The following is a 17,937-nucleotide window of genomic DNA, read 5'->3' on the forward strand; positions in this document are numbered from 1 at the left end:
TTCCTGGACGGGCGGGACCACCCAGGGGAAGAGCGCTCTCTCACTCTTGTCTTCTGACCCCATTCCCCTTCCTTTAGAAAGTAGCATTCAGGGCGCCTGGGTGGCTCAGTGGGTTAAGCCGCTGCCTTCGGCTCAGGTCATGATCTCAGGGTCCTGAGATCAAGGCCCGCATCAGGCTCTCTGCTCAGCAGGGAGCCTGCTTCCCTCTCTCTCTGCCTGCCTCTCCATCTACTTGTGATTTCTCTCTGTCAAATAAATAAATAAAATCTTTAAAAAAAAAAAAAAAAAAAAAAAAAAAAGAAAGTAGCATTCATTTCTTTGGGCCTGGGTCATCGAAGCACAGTATAGAATTCAAGAGGCTATCCTGCCTTCCTTCCTGGCTTCTCTGCCCTAGGAGAGACCACCGTCAGCCCGTGTCCTGTGCATCTTAACCAGAGACGTTCTACACGTGTGCACACGCATCATGAACACATGTGATTGCACACTCACGCCTGACACACACTGTTTGTTTCCACGCATCGTATGCAGGGTTCTGCATCTGTTTTTTTTCATCTCGCCGTAAATACAGGAATTCATTCTCTACCAACACCATCGTCGTTGTCATCATTCAGCTAATACCTCTCGAGCACTTCCTGTGTGCTGGATAGTGTTGCTTTTATTTTTATTTTTATTTTTTTAAATAGGCTCCACACCCCGTGTGGGGCTTGAACTCATAACCCTGAGATCAGGAGTCACATGCTAGATGCCCTGTGTGCTGGCTATTGTTTAAAAAGTGCTTTACTTACATTACTTGTGTACTCCTCCCACAAATCCTGAGAACTAAGTACTGTTATTGTCCACAGTTTGCAGACGAGTAAACTGATGCATGGAGAGGTTAAGTTCTATCTCAGGTCACTTAGAACTATTTTACTCATTTTAATGGTTCCATGGGATTCTTTTGATTGGTGGTATTTTATTTTATTTTATTTTTTTGAAGATTTTAAAATTTTATTTATATGACAAAGAGAGCACAAGCTGGGAGGCAGGAGAGGGGGAAACAGGCTCCTCGCTGAGTAGGGAGGCAGATGTGGGGCTCAATCCCAGGACCCCGGGATCATGAGGTTAGCCGAAGGCAGACGCTTAACCAACAGAGCCACCCAGGTGCCCCACAGTTAGCCTTATTCTAATTCTAGAGAGCAGTTAGGCAAATCCTGATTGTGGGATGTCCTAGAGACAGTGTTCCTGGACTCTAAAAATTGTTCATGTCGTGATAGACAACAAAAAGCTGGTGAACCATTCCAGGCTAAGGGACAGGAAAGATTATGGGGACCCAATGCACTTGAGATCCTCCATTGGATCCTGGGTTGGAAACCAGTGACGGCCAGGGTCTCACAGTCAGGAGTTCAAGCCGCATGTTGGGTGTTGGGATGACTTAAAAATAAAATCTTAAAAACAACAATAACAACAACAAAAACCAGTGACGGCTGCGGAGGGGGAACTGGGAAACTGGGACAAGGGTATATATCATGGAATATTTCTGGGTCAGTATGAAACTCCTTGGGGGTACAAGTAGTGTCCCTGTTGTATGTGGGAGGATGGCCTTAGGAGACAGTGATGAGACGTTTAGCAAAGGATTGTGATGCCCACAGCTTACTTTCAAATAGCTCTGGAAGAAGAACGGGCTGCACACCCCCATATGCCCACAATATGGAGAGACATGATACAAACGTGGCAAAACGTTAGCAAGCGGTGACTCTCAGGGCACGTATTGGGGTGTTCCCTGTACCAATCTTTCAGCTTTTCCATGGCTTTGACATTTGTCATAATAAAAAGGTGAGGAGAAAAAAACCCCAACTTTGTTCCATCTGAAGTCTATTTTCGTCTGGTTCCGTAGGCTTTGCCTGGCTTTCCCTTGGCATCCTGGGCTACCGTCCTGGGTCTCTGGCTTCTTTCTCCTTCCCTTCCAGCACGCTCAGTGGTCTATTCCCTTTCTCTTAGGAACCTCTTCTTTGGGTGTTATTCTTTTTTGGAGTTGGACATTTTTATGACCTAGTCTCTTTCTGGCAGACGTACATGGCTTTTCTAGAAGCATTTAAGGACCGGTGCGCATTGGTGCTGGTATCCTTGTTTTGTTTCCATACTGCATTATGTGCTTCAAGTAAATTTGCAAGGAAGTTTGGTTCTCTGAGACTGAAAGCCGCAGCGTTGAGAATACCATCACACTAGTCTGTAGTGCCATTAGCCTCTCTGTCTGCGAACCTTGATCGAAGCTTTTTCTTCTCCGCTGTGAGTTTTTGCAGGAGGTCAGGCTCCACTTGCATTACGTGGACACGGGCTGGTAAAAGACTCCTGCGTCTCATTTTATGAAATGGGACAGTCTTGGGTGGGTATCTGGCTTGTAAAACCAGGAGCTTTTTTTTTTTTTTTTTTGCCAGGGGAGTGGTAACAAGCCAGTTTTGCTGGGAGCTTCTGCTCCCCGTCCGTGGCTTGGTGACTAATGGTTTCGTGGCTTTGGGAATGAAGGATGTCATTACAAATGGATGATGGGGATTTGGCTGCTGAACTGGATTATCTGGGTGTGCCTGGTCTGGGTGTTGGTGCCTACACCCATTGGGAATGGGACGGTTTCTTTCTCAGGCTTCACATGGGCCCCTGGCAGCCTCCAGTCCATTTCGGTCTACTGTTCTGAGTGTCTCTGTCGTGGCCCGGAGCTAGGTGACCGTGGCCAGATTTCTGCTGTGTTAGGTGCTGCGTCTTCCCCGCCCCCTGGGAGCACAGGTGTTTCCTGACCGGCCCTCACCTCTCCAGCCACCACCACGTTTGCCCTCAGGCTGGAGTTTTGTGGTCCCCCGGGGTGTGCTCATCTTCATATTACCAACACCCCCCCCCCCCCAGCTAATAGAATAAACACATGTGGATTCTGGAGTTGTCTTTGTTTAAAACATTTTTGGTTTTGATTATCAGCTTGTTAAACATTTAGAGAGGGAGGAAACTCGGTCTTCGCAGCCTCTTAGGGGGAGGTTTCCTCCTTCCTTGGATTATTTTTTTGTTCAGAGGTAGCTGGAGGGAAAGGAGGGGGAGGGCACTGCCTGTGTCTAGAGCAGAAGCAGTTATCCGGACAAACAGTGTGCCTTACGGAGCCTGTGCGTAGAATGGATCCTTGCAGATTGTAGCGACGGCGTGAGTGTGGTTTTGAGGTAAACAAACATACCTATGTCTTATGCAAATTAACACATACCTGTATGTTGAAAGCTTACAGGAAAGAGAAGGCAGTGATCCTAAAGCTTCTTGTTTGTTTTTTTTAAGATTTTAAAATTTACTTATTTTCGAGAGCGGGGAAAGACAGAGAGAGAGAGCACACGGCGGGGGGGGAGGGAGAAGCAGGCTCCCCGCTGAGCGGGAGCCCCATGTGGGGCTTGATTCCAGGACTCTGAGATCATGACCTAAGCTGAAGGCAGATGCTTCACCCACTGAGCCACCCAGGCGCCCCCTTACAACTTATTTTCATAAGAGTCTATGGGAAGGATATTCACCCAGGAGACCCTGCTTCTGACCGAGCCTCCCAGCCAGATCCTAAAGACAGTCCTCCCTAGAGCTGGGTCCGTGAGGGCCTGCTGGCTCTGGAGGCCAGGAGGCGGCCAGCCTGCTGCCTCTGGGGACACAACCAGGGGACCAAGCCCTCGCCCGGCAGGCGACCCCATTGATTTAATGACCTAATTCTTGCAACAGGAAGTTGGAGGCCTTCCTGGCCCTGGGATTCTGAGGGGATGCAGTGAACCCATTCAGGACGCTTACTTATTTGAACCAATTATAAGAGACTTTAATGGAGGGAAGGGATGGAGGGGGGCTGAGGCACAGGGAGAAGAGCTGGGGAGACCAGCGTGGGGGAGGGGAGGGGAGGGCCAGGGCTGTGCTTGGGCCTGCCTTTGAGAACGAGACTTGTCCCTGCCATCACGAGGGTGGCGTGAACGCGTCCATAGGTTTCTGAGGGAAGGTTCCTCATGCAGCTGCTGATAAAGAAATAGCACTGAGCATCTTTCCCCTTCCTCTTTAAAAAAAAAAAAAAAATCTTTTAAATTTCCCAGTTTAATTAAAAAATGTTAAATGGTGACCTTGCAGAAATTGACGTAGCTGCGGCCAGTGGGGTTGACAGGACTTCATGGGCTGAGATTTCCATTCTGGCCTCCTTCTCTGGAGGCGACACAAGGTCTGTGAAACCTTCTGGCGAGGCTCCTTCCCACGAGGCCCGCAGTGGGCCTCAGCTCTCTCCCTCAGAAGACTGCCCAGCAATGCCAAGTGAGTTTTCCCTTGGTGGAGGGGAGCAGGGGCGCCAGCAAGTGGGGGGCATCCCAGGTGTCGTATCTAGGTCACAGGAGAGAAAAGGGGTCCTTCTGTCACCAGCTTGCACGCGGTGGCTCTGGACACCACCAGGTGCTCAGCCCGCGGTCAGGGTCACGCAGCCTGGGACGGACTGGGGACAGAGTGTGCTTTTTCAAGAGCCGAAGCTTCTAGCTCCTCCATTCACTTATAAATAGACAAGCGCTCTGAAGTCTGCATTACCCACTCCCTGGAACCTGCCAGCGGCCGAGGGTCACGAATCAGACTGAGTCCCAGGAAGATCCGGAGCCGGGTTTTGTAGGCGCGCTGGTTCCTGACTTCGGGTCTCGGGCTCTGGCCGGGCCGGGTCTCAGGGCTCCCGCTGTTCTCCAGGAAGAAAAAAGAATCTTTTAAAATCAGGTCCAAAGAAGCCTTTTTCCTTCTGTCCTGATTCCCCTGTTGTGTAGGGAGTTCACCACCACCACCTGCGTGTCCCTCCGTCAGCCTCACAGCTTAGCGGGGATTGGGAGTGTCCCCGTGCAGCTGGGGACACTTCCTCCTGCTCGCTGTCCCCTTCCTGTTTGCATTGTTCTCAGCTGGACGGCGGCGAGGGGTGCAGGGCAGGCCTGCCAGGTACAGCTTCTTAGCTGTGAAAAGTGGGGGGGGTGTCTCACCCAAATCAGGACATGAAGAGAGCAATATCTGAGGGCCTTTTTTTTTTTTTTTTTTGCCAAAATCATAGGAAAACAGTTTTTTAAGCCGGAAGTTCTAAACAGATGCCTCATATCAGCGCAGCCTCGGCAACATTCCACAGTCCATAGAGACAGGCCCCTTCCACTCCTCCATGTCTCAGATTCTCTGTGCGACACCATGGAGGCAGGGGCTCCTTTGTGCTTCCCAGGTGACTCTAACAGGCTCCCCGAATCTGTTCATTCACGTAACAGAGCCCCAGATGTGACTGGCGGCCCTGTCCACCCCCCCCCCCCCCCCCCCCGCCCACCACCATCCAGTGTATCAGCTTCCTCTATGAGTTAGGGAGGAATTACATTTAATGAGATGTGTGGTTTTTTTTTTTTTTTTTTAGATTTATTTATTTATTTATTTGACAGGCAGAGAGGCAGGCAGAGAGAGGTGGGGAAGCAGGCTCCCTGCCGAGCAGAAAGCCCATTGATGCGATGATGCCGGACTCCATCCCAGGACCCTGGGATCATGACCTGAGCTGAAGGCAGAGACTTTAACCCACTGAGCCACCCGGGCGCCCTAGTGTGGGTTCATTTTAATGTCTCTGAGAATAAGGCTGCCTGGGGCCTGGCCGCAGACAACTTCCAGCTTGGAGGCGGAGGAGTTGTGCAGACACCCCTGGCCCGGGGCGGGGTGCTGATGTCAGCCGGCACCTTGAGACGGGAAATTTGCACAGGTGGGAACGCAGGGCTCAGGGCAGCCCAAGGAAGGTGGTACAGAGCAGAGAACAGTAAGTAGGGAAGGCCATTCTAGGCCAAGGGACCCGCAGCGGCTAAGGCCCAGAGGCGTTGAAGGAGCGCAGTGCAGCTGGTACCTCTCAGGCGGCCCCTGAAGGGTAGTGGAGGCCCGGGTTGCCACAGACATCCTAGGGGTTCAGCAGCATCCCCGGCTCCTTCCCACTAGCATCCTCCCTGTTACAACGACCAGAAACTCTTGCGACATCAAAACATGCCCCGGACTGAGCACCCCCACCACTCAGGGATGTGGTAGACAGCAGGGGTCTGGCCACCTGGCCCTGCCCAGGCCAGGGTGTGGGGGAGCCCCTTTCTTCTCGCCTCCTGTCCAGCATGCAGGTCCCGGGGAGCCCTCTCTGGGCAGGTCTGTGCCTGTCCTGCAGCCCTCTTTTGTTGTTGAAAATTTATTTGGGGTAGAGAGTAGGGGAGCAGCAGAGGGAGAGGGAGAGAGACTCTCCAGCAGACTCCCCCGCTGAGTGCAGAGCCCAGCACGGGGCTCCAGCCCTGGATCCTGAGATCCTGACCTGAGCCGGAAATCAGGAGACAGAGGCTTAACTGGCTAAGCCACCGAGGCGCCCTCTAGAGCCCTTTGGCTTATGTGACTTGAGAGGCACCCTCAGGTGTTCCCTTAGATGCCGTGTGCCTGCCGGCTTTGCTCTGAAGGGGAGTCTTATCCTGGAGGCCCTCCCGATGCTTCCAGGCGCCCCCTTCCCAGCTTAACCTCGCCCTTCTGTGCGGCTGCCTTCCCCATGGTCGTCGGGACAGCAGGGCCGGACGGGACAGCAGGGCAGGGTGGCCGCGCTCTACTAGTTGTTGGCTCGTCTGGAATCTGGTCCTGGGGATTTGATTTTCATGCTGCAGGAACCTTCACCCAAGGGCTGATGTGACAGCTTCGTTTCCTTTGCTGTGATGGGCGGGTTGCAGCTCTGACATGGGAGGTGTTTGGGGGGTGACTTTGGACCCCAGGAGTTTGCACGCACTCCTGCGCCCCCAGCCCTGCAGCCAGAGATGAGCGGGGCTCATCCGTGTTCAAGCCTCAAATGCTCCCCCGCAGCGGGGTTTTTAGGTCGGGCTGTGCACAGCTTCCCACAGGTGGTGGTGGTGGGGTCTCTGAGGAGCAAGGAGGGGCCCTTTCCCCGTGGCTTTTCAGTGTTTTTCTGACTTCATTTTCAAATCTGCAGAGAAGTTGAAATAGTGAACTATGTATGCCCTTTACCTAGTGTCCGCAGCATTAACCCTTTGCCATAGCTGCTCACACACTCCCTGTGCACACGCACACACACTTACGCGCACACACCTTTTCCCCCTGAAACGTTTGAGAGTAAGCTGCACGCACTGAGATGTTTTACCCTTAGTACTCCAGCCTGTCTTGCTTAAGGCCCCGGGTGTTTTCCAGAGCACCCGGGATAAAATCCCATTCAGCAGGACGCACAGCATTGATACAATACCATTATCTAATCAATACTCCCTAGTAAAGCTTCCCTAATTGCCCAGTAATGGCCTTTATGGCTCCCTCCCCCTCTCTCTTCAGCCCCCCCCCCCAACTCCAATCCCATCAAGGATCATTCACTGTGTTTAGCTGCCTTAGGCTCATTATCTTCTTTTCTGACTGGCAGGAGTTTGGGGCTCTGGCCATTTTTTTTCCTTTTCTATTTTTTTTCTGTAAAGTGGATTTTCATTTTAATTTCAGTTAAAATGGCTGAGGCTTCTCCCAACTCCTGAGCCAGGAGGGCCTTGATAGGATGCACGCCCGGTCACTTATCAGCTCCGTGGCCTTGGGCAGGTCACTTACCATCCCAGAGTCTCAGTTGTCTTATCTGTCGAAGGGGAATAATTCTTACCTTGCAGGCTTGTTGTGGGACTAAAATTGAACAAGGCCCTGTGATGAGTGTGACTGGCGCGTGCCTAGCCCTTGGAGAAGGCTCCAGCAACAGCAGTAATTATCACTGTTGTTCTGCCTGGCTTCCCAGAGCAGGAAGGAGCTTCGGACCAGGGTTGAACTCGGGTTGGCCAGCGCGGGAGGAACTCCTTACCCCAGGCTCATCCCGGGAGAACGCGGCTGCGTCCTACAGGCTCCCTGACTCGCCAGAGCTGCTATTAGACCTGTTGTGCTCATGCTGGTGGAGCGCGCCTCGAGCACGCGGAGCCTGGCTCTGGATGGAGGAGGCTGCAGTGTGGAATTTATTAATTAAGGCAGTTGCTCATGGGGCCCCAAAGTGCAGGAGGTTGCGGCTTAATTACTGAGAGCAGAGCTTGTGGAAATTCTGTGCAGTGCCTCAGTTTTGAGGTCGCTGACGGTGGGAGCTGCAGCTGGGGCTCGGTCCCGCCTCCCTCTCCCTGGCCCTGAGCGCTTTCTACCCATTTACAGGCTCCCTGGGACAGCAGTGTCACACAGTGGTTCAGGACTTGGACGATCTGGGTCCGAATGCCGCCTGGGTGCGGAGTAGGAGGGGCTGGCTGAGGGGTCACTGGGCGACCTCTGCGTCAGCATGTCCTCATTTGTTAAATCTTGCAAGGACGTTTGTTCTGAAGCCTCAGTGATTCCTGTACGTGAAGGGGTGAGCGCGGCACTTGGCCACAGTGTAGAGTGTGTATCAACGATTTCTTTAGAGGAGTTCTCAACCCAGGCTGATTTTGCCTCCCAGAGAACACACGGCAGTGTCTGGAGACATTTCCAGGAGGAGCCGCTGCTGGCACCTACTGGGTACAGCCCAGGGACGCTGCCCATTAGCCTACAATATTCCAAAATCCCTGTGGTGCCCAGGTTGGGAAACTGCTTTAAGGCACCCCCAGGGATTCAGGGCGGCGGGTGAAACATGGAGGTGCGGTCCTGCCCTCCCCCGACCCCGTAGCTCTTCACCCCTTATCAGTTCCTTTGAGCCAGTTGCGGGCTGAGGGGGGAACTGGGAGGGAAGAGGCAGGAAAGGAAGCTGGGTGTTTTAAGCCCTTGAGTTTACTATTTAGTCTTATTCCCACCACCACCCCCATCTATAACCAAAATATCACTTACATCATCTCTTATCACCGTGTGATCTTATCATTAGAGTAACTAGTGTTTATTGAGCCTTTGCTGGGTGCCAGTTACTAACTCTGCCTCTCTCTCTGCTCTCTCTGTTAATCTCATTTTCACAGCCCTGATAGGAAGGTGCCATTATCGTCCCCATTCTACAGATAAGGAGACTGAGGGCTTATTAATGGGAAGGCTCTAAGCTATCTGAAATTCAACCCTTGGTCCTTTTCCAAAACTGTTCCTCCTGCATCTCTCCCGTCGTGGTTGACAGGAGTGCTGCCTTCCGGTGCTTAACCCCCACACCTGGGCGTCCCCTTCCCGCGCACCTGTGTGCCGTGCCAGCGGGCCCTCCTGATGTCCCGGCCCGTCTGCTCCTTTCGCCTGGATTCCCACCACGGCCTCCCCCGCTTCTGCGCTCAGCCCCCGGCCACCTCTCTGAGCCGGAGCGCTCCTGCCAACACCCAGGTCAGGCCAGGCTACACCTCTGCTTGCTGCCCCGTCTGACGGGTCCAGGCCGGGTTTCCCAGAGGCCTCACTGTCCGCACCCCTTGTCCCTGTGCACGTTCCCTTCCTGTGGCCTTCCTTGCTGGTCTTCCAGCTCACCGCACCCTGGGGCCTCCATCCAGCTCTGCTCTGGGCTCCCACGGCTCACTCCGTCACCCCGTTGCAGTCTGTGCTCAGGAAGGCCCACACGGCCACCCCGCATTCCTGGCCCCCTCACCCAGCTCGGTTTTGATCCTAGCACCCGTCAGTCACCTTCTGCCACCCACACTGTATTTATGCCGCATTGTTTGGTTTTTATTTTGTTTGCTCTCCCCCCTCATCAGGGTATGTAGGCATTTTCTACTGTTTTTTCGCTGATACATCCCAACACACCTTCGGTGCCGAATACACTTTTTGGTCGGTGACTTCCCCAGGGCCACCTGCTGGTAATGGGGCCGCCAGGATGCCAGCGCTTCACCTTCACGGCAGTTGCTCTGTCCTCACCACCCTGTCAGGGCAGGGTCTCCCAGACCTGGCTGCTCCCCACGTTCTGACTCTGTCTCCAGAATGCTTTGCCGACGTCCACTGTGGGAACAACTCTATGTGAAGGACAGTTCTGCCCTACTTGCCAGCCCCTCTGGGCTTCTCCATGGCCCGTGGAGTCCAGTCCTAGCTCCTCAGCCTGTCCTCAGCCCCACCTCCCTCCTGATCCGGTGGGGCTCCCCCCCCCCAGCTCTGCCCCAGGGTCTTCATGGTGGTCTTGAGAAGCTCAGACCTTATGTATGCACCCCTGCTTCGGTGCCTCTGCCCACCCCTCTCAGAGACCCCTGGGGTCCAGTACCAGCTCACGCCGACACCTCTCACACGACACCTCCCTCCTCCAGGATTTCCAGAGTCTCAATCTTCTCCTCCGGACACATCCCCTCAGAGCCGGGTCAGGCACCCCGCTGCGGGTCCTCGGGGCACCTTGCACTTACCCTTCGTGTCATCTGTGCCCATGTCTGCGGGTGTGCTTACCTGGCCGTGACTCTGGGAGCCCTCATCTCAGGCAGACCACGGCTGCCCTGCCCAGCTGCGCGTCCGATGCCTCCCACAGGGCCTGGCATGTAATAGACGCTCAGTAATTGTTCAGAGAACGTCCCTGGGCTCCAGGGTCCTTCTCCTCCCCTTCTGCCAGCAAACTCCTGCTCATCCTTCAAGACCTCCCAGCAGTTTCCTCTCTCCCGAGCTCCTCCTCTGTGTGCTCGCAGAGCTTTGCCCATTCCTCTTTCTGTCACTTACTGCGCTGGGCCTAAGCCCCGGCCTGTCCCGCTGCTGCTGAGCTGCTCTGGGGAAGGGGCGGGGCATGGCGCAGTCCGTGCATCGGACCCTGGCCGCGTTCCGTTCGTGTCTTAGCCTGACCTATCTCTTTGGCTCGTCCTTAGGTACTGTTTGTGCTGTTCTGCGTTTGCTTTGTGTAGTGTGGTCTCCTTAGCCACTTGGGCACTTCCTGGAAGGCAGGCTCCGTGCCACAGCCCCACGTTGGCATCTCCTATTCCCTGAGCCTGACACGGGGTTGTGTACCCCAAGAAAGGTTTTAGGAAATCCTTCTTGAATCTGGATCGCATCTACTTCAGGCTCCAGGACCCATGGCAGTTTGAGAGGCCCCTTGTTCAGAAATGATTAAGCGGTTCAAAACTGTGATAGCAGAGCTCTAACCCAAGGATGGGACCTTCTGGGCCTCCACTCATGAGTCCTGCCCTGATCTCATTGTATCCAGTGAGGGAAGACATGGTAGGGGTCACGATTCCATTTTTACAGAGGGCAAAATCAAGTGACCAACCCCGGATGCACAACTGATGGGCAGCAAAGCAGAACCGTCTTCCACTGACTCGGGGACCACCAGGACTTTGAGCCTCAGTTTTCTCCTCTGTAAAATGGGAACATTGACCTGATCATAAAATGGCAAATAGAACAGCTGGTCGCAAATCCCTGGACAGTCCCATCAAGAACAGCACTGCCTTCCCCTTCAAGTCACTAATACAAAGGTCCTCTCTGCTTCTTGGAAGGACCTGAGTCCGGTAGACAGTAGGAGGCTAATTGGCTGTTGTGGTAGTTGAAGAAATTAAAGCTCTCAGAAGTGGAGAAGGCTGCCCCTTCTCATCTCTTTTTGAAGGAATGTGGGGACTTGGGTCGAAGGTTCCCCAGGGAGCCTTGGATTTCGGTGCTTTGATATCTAGAGGAATAAAAGAGCAACTAATTGGTAAAGATGCCTGTTCCCCTGGGGGTGGCTGTTCCCACAGTCCGAGGGTGGTGGGAGTGGCAGGGGTGGGTGACTGTTCCTTCCTCCAAGAGTCGTTGCTGCTTGAAGAGATACACAGACCAGAGACCCAGAGGGTTCCAGCAGCATCTACCTGTAGGGCAGGCTTTTGAAATCTCACTTTCTCTGGGAACCACGTTCCCCACCCCATGAGTGACCATCTTTCTTTTCCGAAAGACAGTGAAAGAGGGGTTTCCTAGCTGTCCTCGGCCCCCCACCTCCTGCGGAACAGGTTTTTATTGGCTTTCTTTTCTTTTTTTTCCCCCTAAGATTTTATTTATTTATTTGGTAGAGAGAGACACAGCAAGAGAGGGAACACAAGCAGAGAGAATGGGAAAGGGAGAAATAGGCTTCCTGCCAAGCAAGGAGCCTGATGTGGAGCTCTATCCCAGGACCCTGGGATCATGACCTGAGCCAAAGGCAGAAGCTTAACGACTGAGCCACCCAGGTGCCCCAGAACAGGTTTCTCCAAGTATCATCCTTAGACCTCATGCTCACAGCGGGGCTGAGTTGGGCGTCTGCCTGTAACCAGGGGCCCCGAGGTCAGTGTGCAACAGCAGAGGAGGGGGCTGGGTGCCCCCCTACCCGCCTCCGCTGGGCTCCTACACAGGACCTCAACAATGAGATTGTGCGACAGCGTTCTTTGATCCCTGCGAGAGGCGTGTTAGGGGCCCGGAGACACGTGGGCAGGCCGGCAGGTTGTCACTGACCCGCAGCCGTGTTTTATGTGGATGGGGGCGGTTGGATTATGTTTACACGTCCAGCCACAGATGTTCCCAGGCACAGGACAAACAGCAGTGCGCGTCTGAGCACAGAGCAGGTGGAGCACGGTGGCCCGGTGCCCGGCTCAGGCTGTGCGCGACAGGCGGGATGCCTTCCCGTGCAGGTGCCGGGCTCGCCCGTCAGCTGCCTGAGTGACTCACTCTCCGTTGGACACGGTGACTAACCCGGGGCAGGAGGGGGTGTGGTGGCCTGCTTCAGCCGGAAATGACAGGCGGGCCGTGCTGCAGTCAGCACCTGATCCCAGAGGTGTTGGTGCAGGTTCCCCGGGCCGGCCAGACACACAGGTATTTCTGGACCGCGGGACCGCAGCGGAGCCCGCTGCCAGGAGCTTCCCACCGGTGTCGTGGGTCCATCAGCGTGGGGCGGGGTTCCAGCTCGGACTCTGGAAGCCCCGAGGGCCCTCCCGGCTCCTCCCATGACCCATGTTCTGTGTTTCCACAGGGCCCCACCTTCCTATTTCTCCCCGGCCACAGCCCGCCCATCACAGTTGAGGAGCTGTTTGCCTGAAGTTAATTTCCAGAGGCAGGTAAGGAGCCCAGGGGAAGGACTTCTGGTAGCAGGCCCCAGGGCGGTGCTGGGGAGTGCGTGTTGGGTCTGGGCTGCGGGGCTCCGGGAGCTCCTGCCGCTTCCTTCTCCCACCGATACTCCTGCTCTACTACTCGTTTCTCCTGCCGCGCACGCTCTTCCCGTCAGCGCCGTGGCTCGGCGCATTTCTTTTAGGCTAAGATGTGTGCATTCTCTGAATTAATATTTTGTGCAAGTTCTGTGAATCGCACAGTTATATGTTGTTTTACCTTGCCTGTGTGTAAACGTACCTTTGTTAATGTGAGCATTCAAAATATATTGCAGCTTTTTTAAAAAAAAATGGGTAGAACAGAAGACAAGTGCTGGGACCCACGGGGCAGAGGCGGATTGTGTGTGTCAAGGAAGCTCGTGCTGTCTCGCCCCAGCCTGAGGTGACTCGCTGTTTTCCGAGCAGGTGTAACACCACCCCGGGTATAAGTGTATACTCCAGTTTTATAAATGCGGGCATTCAAACAGCATGAGCTTCAAGTTCATACATGAGAATGCACACAGGTGACTGTGTTTGTATTCAGAGCCACTTGTGCCCATCCAGAGGAGGCCAGCGTTCGAAGCTGCTTATCAGAATGGGCCTGACGAGCTCCCTGGTGGTCTAGTGGCTAGGATTCAGAATGGGCCTGACGGCGGCGCGGGATGCTGGGCGGTTCTGCTTTGGGGTTCCTCCTGTGCCGCAGCTCTTCTAAAGTGACAGCCACTGCTTCCAGGCCAGAGCGTGTGTGCTGGGAGAGGCCAGGTCCCTGCAGGGCAGGGCAGGAACATGCTATCACGTGTGGCCTCTGTGTCCCCCATGGAACGCAGTGTGGCCGCTTAGGCCATGGGCCACTTTGTCACTTTGTATGGCCGCCTTCCAGTGGGCGGAATCCCCATCCCAGTCAGCCTTCCTCCCGCAGAGATGTGGGCTCAGAACCAACAGGAACGTAGGGGGTGTGGTGGGAATGTGTCTGTGTGTCTGTACTGAACATAGGTACCTTGGTTTTCCCTTAATTACATTTGTCCCAGTTAGATGTAAGTTTCCAGACTTATCTCCGCTTTTGGCATAACGCGCCGGCTGTCTACAGCGGCATCTAGCCATGGGCCTCTGCCCTCACCATTCATTTGAGTAGCTGATGGTTTCCTGTTTCTGTGTTCTGTTTTCTGGCTCGTCTCCATTTGTCCCTGGTAGCTCCCACAGTGGTAGCTAGGAGAGGGAGCAGGTCTGCCTCTGACTTGGGCAGTTAACACCGAGACATTTTCTCAGGACTCAGAATGGAAGCACCACCTTTTTAGATGTTGGCATGTTTCGGGAGCATCTGGGAGACCATAACCAAGAGTCACCGTGACCTTTGCCTGCTCACGGCTCAGGGCTCCACAACTACTCTGTCCAAATGACTCGCAGTTTGGGCTTCCGTAATTCAGACACATGTCACAGGCGCCCAGTTCTTCATCCCTTATGGGGGGAATATGGACTTTCAAATGAAGTTGATCTGATACTGGTCAGAATGGTGATGACAATGTAATAGCATGTTTGTTGGGATAGGCACCAAACCCAAACACGCTTTAACAGACTTGTAGCGTATCAGCAATTGCAGCGTATGTGTTGTTTGGGTTGATTATGGGTTCCTCTCTTCAGTATTAATTTTCTTCACAGTGACACTCCTGATGCAGATTCTGTCTAGAATGGAACCGTGTGAACCAGTCATGATGCCGTCCTCTATTTGGGATTGAAGTGTGGGGGCAGGCCTGTGTGCTCGTGGCTCCTACATTCTGCCCCAGATCCAGCCCCCAGGTATTTCTACTTGTCAGGCAGCAGGCAGAAGTAGCTCAAAGTAAAGCTCGAAGAAAGCTAGAAAACCAGAATTCTTAGAAATGATGAGTCTGCCTCGGAAGCTGAAGTGGGAGTAACCTGGCCCCAAAGACCTGTTCGGGCCCCATGACACTCTAGGCCCGTGGCTGGGTAGTGTAAACTCCCCCCACCCCCGTAATCACAGTTTGAGTATGGGAGGGCCTCGGGACAGTGAGGCTCCGGTGGAAGACAGTAGAATGACTGCCATCTGTATAGGGTGCCAGGATTGTTGCACAGCACAAAATTCTGTAAAACTAGACAATGTAGAATGATGCGCACACTCGGGCTCCTGGTCAGGCTCACACACTTCTCCTGGTTCTGAACCCACATCTCTGTCAGAGGAAGCTCGGCTGGTCGGGAAAGGACAGTGAGGAAGGGGTCCCCACCCACGGGGAAGCCAGGACCCCTAGGTCCTGGGATGCACCCCCAAACCAGATACATATCCTTGTCTGAGTAGGGCCCAGCCCCTGAAGGATGACTAGATCTTGCTCTGGGACCTGGGACTGGGGTGTGGTTTGTGACTTAGGATCAGAATAAGGGCTTGAACCAGATGGGCCTGTTGGGAAGTTGGGGTGGGGGTGGGTGGGGAATCTTGCTGGAATTCTGGTTCTTTTGTGTGTGGCGACACCTAGTGGCCGGTCGCCAGTCTTCAGTGCGGCCTTTTCACAAGGAGGAAGCAAGCTGGCCATTGGCCCTTGGACACAGGATGGGAGTGGAAGACTTTTACTCCCGGAAGCCCTGACTCCCAGTTTGAGGGCTTTGTGGGGTGTTTCCGAAGTCCTCTGGGGAATAGGATGTGTAGGGTAGCCTAAGGCCCACCCTTCAATTCTGTGACATTTGGCCCTAAGTCACTGTGGGTGTCACAATGAGGAAGACGCCTGGACACCACAGGCAGTCCTCATTTTCGGCTCAGCCAGCCGGGCGGTCTCTGTTAAGTGCCTCCCAGCCCCAGTGCTGGGCTGCAGGGATGGGCTGAGCCAGGCGGGCCAGCCCTCTAGTCGGGCAGGGGAGAGATGATAAGCAAATATTCTAGCAAGACCCGCTCAGAAAATTGGGATGAGCCTGGGCTTTGTGACCCGGAAGGTGTAGGGGTTGTGGGGGTGGGGGTGGGGGACACAGAACCTGCTTCAGTTATGCTGTCAGAGAAGTTTAAGTACGTTGAAGGATGAGAAGAAGCCAGCCCGGGCTCAGGGGACACCCAGTGCAAAGGCTGCCGGGGAAAAGAGCTTCTTGGTATGTTCTAGAAATAGACTGGGGTCAGGAGGGCAGGGCGCGTGGGGAGGCATGTGGAGCAGGAGGCTGGGCGGCCCATGCAGGCCTCGTGGGTCCTTGTGTGGGGAGGAGAGTGGAAAGAAGTGAGGAGGGTCCGTGTGAGACGTGAAGTCCCACGACTGGACTTTCCCACTCAGCTGTGCTAGGGAGGTAGGGTTGTCTGCTACGCTGGGGATGGCGGGGCTGCCTCCCCCAGCGCCCTTCTGGAGGTGGCTTACCCCTCTTTCCCGGTTGTCAGTGTTCATTCGGCTTTTTTCTGAGCCCAGAGGAGGTGGCGGGTGAGAAGACCGTAGGGAGTGTGGCGGGGAAGGGAGGTGGGGGAAGGGCGGCCCCGGGAGGAGACAAGCTACGTCAGGTCTACAGCTCTGCGGAAGCCCCAGCTTGACGGCTTTTTAGCCCACTGTGGGGACTTCTGGGACCAGAGCCCCTGTGAGCTTACGGGGACTGAGCAGCTGACGGGGACCTGCGGGGCTCTGGCACATCTTGGAGTCAGCCTGCTGCACAGAGAGCAGGCCGGCCTGGGAGAGCCCGCCGGTCCGGGGCTTGCTGGCCCCGGAGGGATGGGCGGCGTGAGGAGTGTCCTTGGCTCTCAAGCCAGGTTCCCTCGGTCCTCCAAGCGCAGCCCCTTGGCACCAGAGCTGCCGAGGCTCCGCCCCCACCAGCTGCTGCGTTATTTCTGACTCATCCAGGGGTTACAAGTGTGTAACCCAAACCCTCCACGCCCGCTTCCTCTCTGCCGGCTCCTCCTGGGGGGGAAACCCTGGGACTTCTCTCCTGGGACCTTTCTGCAGCTTGGGGCCCTGCGGTCTCTGGACACAGCCGCAGCCCACAGGCGCTGCCCTCGGACGGGGGGTGGGCGTGTGAGGGTGACGGCCATGAGCTCAGGTGGGTATCCGTGCCCCGTGGCCCCGGCTGGCCTGTCCCCATCAAGGGACTCCTTGGAGCCCGGCCCAGGCGCCAGCCTCTTGAATTCGTCAGGAGCTTCCGCGGAGGAGGCTGCCTTCGTGTTTGGGGCTCCGTCCCAATCTCACGGTTTCTCCAGCCAGAAGTGCCAGCCGCCTGCCTCTGGCCGTGTCGCTTTTGCTCTTTGTGGAAGTTGCATGCTTGAAAACCTGGGACACTTTGGGCTTCCTTCAGCATATCTCTTGGGGCTCATCGCAGGCTTCTTGCTGAGGGGGTGGCTGGAAGGTCGAGCTGGCCAGAAGTTCTGGGTCAGCTCAGCGTCCCTGGGCCCAACAGCTCCTCGCAGAGGGTGCTGGCCACCAGTGCCTGCACCGGGATCGAGCCGCTTGGTCCGGCTGCCTGGGGCCAGTAGGGGTGAGGGAGGAACGTGCAGCTCCCCACCTGCTCTGGGCTCTCAGAAGCGAGACCCCGAAGCCCCGTGGGCCTCCTGGTGGCCCCTGCCAAGCACCCAGTCTGGATCCGGTGCAGCCCATTCCGACCCCCTGCTTCAGCGCCTCTCCCTGCTCTGCAGGAGCCCCCAGGGCTGGCCAGGGGATGAACCGCGAGGGGGCGCCCGGGAAGAGCCCGGAGGAGACGTACATTCAGCAGAAGGTTCGAGTGCTGCTCATGCTGAGGAAGATGGGATCAAATGTGAGTGCCTCCGGGGTGCCGAGCAGCTCTCCTCGGGAGGGTGCCTGACAAGGGCGGCCGCCACCTGCTGTGACCGCGCTGCTCTGGGAGTGGGGCTGCTGGCCTTGGGGTCGGGCTCTGTGGCCAGTCCCGTCCAGTTCTGGGGGTACTCTGGGGTGGTCTTCCCATCCCTATGCCGAGCTGGGGCCCAGGGGATATGTGAGCCCCTATGGGCCCTGACCTGACACTTCGCCTGTCTTCCCAGGAGCTGCCCACGGGGTGCTGGGCAGGAAGGGCCCTGAGAGGGCCTCCTTGTTCAGGAAGAAAGGGATGGGCTCCCTGG

General features: G+C 55.3%; 1 protein-coding gene and 1 long non-coding RNA gene across 5 annotated transcripts in view; one reads left to right on the plus strand and one right to left on the minus strand.

Annotated features, from left to right (window-relative positions):
* Window positions 1-17,937, plus strand: part of CTNNBIP1 (catenin beta interacting protein 1) — a 44,677-nt gene that overhangs the window by 6,940 nt on the left and 19,800 nt on the right. Inside the window, exons 2-4 of one of the 4 annotated variants that reach the window (XM_032301614.1) lie at window positions 12,788-12,872; window positions 14,556-14,693; window positions 17,497-17,615. In XM_032301614.1, coding sequence (XP_032157505.1) covers window positions 17,520-17,615 — 96 coding nt within the window. In that variant the 5' untranslated portion in view covers window positions 12,788-12,872; window positions 14,556-14,693; window positions 17,497-17,519. Of the gene's footprint in view, window positions 1-12,543; window positions 12,631-12,787; window positions 12,873-14,555; window positions 14,694-16,587; window positions 16,908-17,496; window positions 17,616-17,937 lie in introns of those variants that run through there. The other 3 variants (XM_032301613.1, XM_032301612.1, XM_032301611.1) reach the window with 3 other exon arrangements.
* On the minus strand, window positions 3,468-4,868 carry LOC116566940. The gene is made up of 3 exons (XR_004276054.1): window positions 4,782-4,868; window positions 4,540-4,678; window positions 3,468-4,341 (listed from the first exon to the last, which is right to left on the minus strand). It is a non-coding gene; the product is annotated as an uncharacterized LOC116566940 (long non-coding RNA).

This window comes from Mustela erminea, chromosome 10 (assembly GCF_009829155.1).
Source record: "Mustela erminea isolate mMusErm1 chromosome 10, mMusErm1.Pri, whole genome shotgun sequence".
Classification (NCBI taxonomy): Eukaryota; Metazoa; Chordata; class Mammalia; order Carnivora; family Mustelidae; genus Mustela; species Mustela erminea.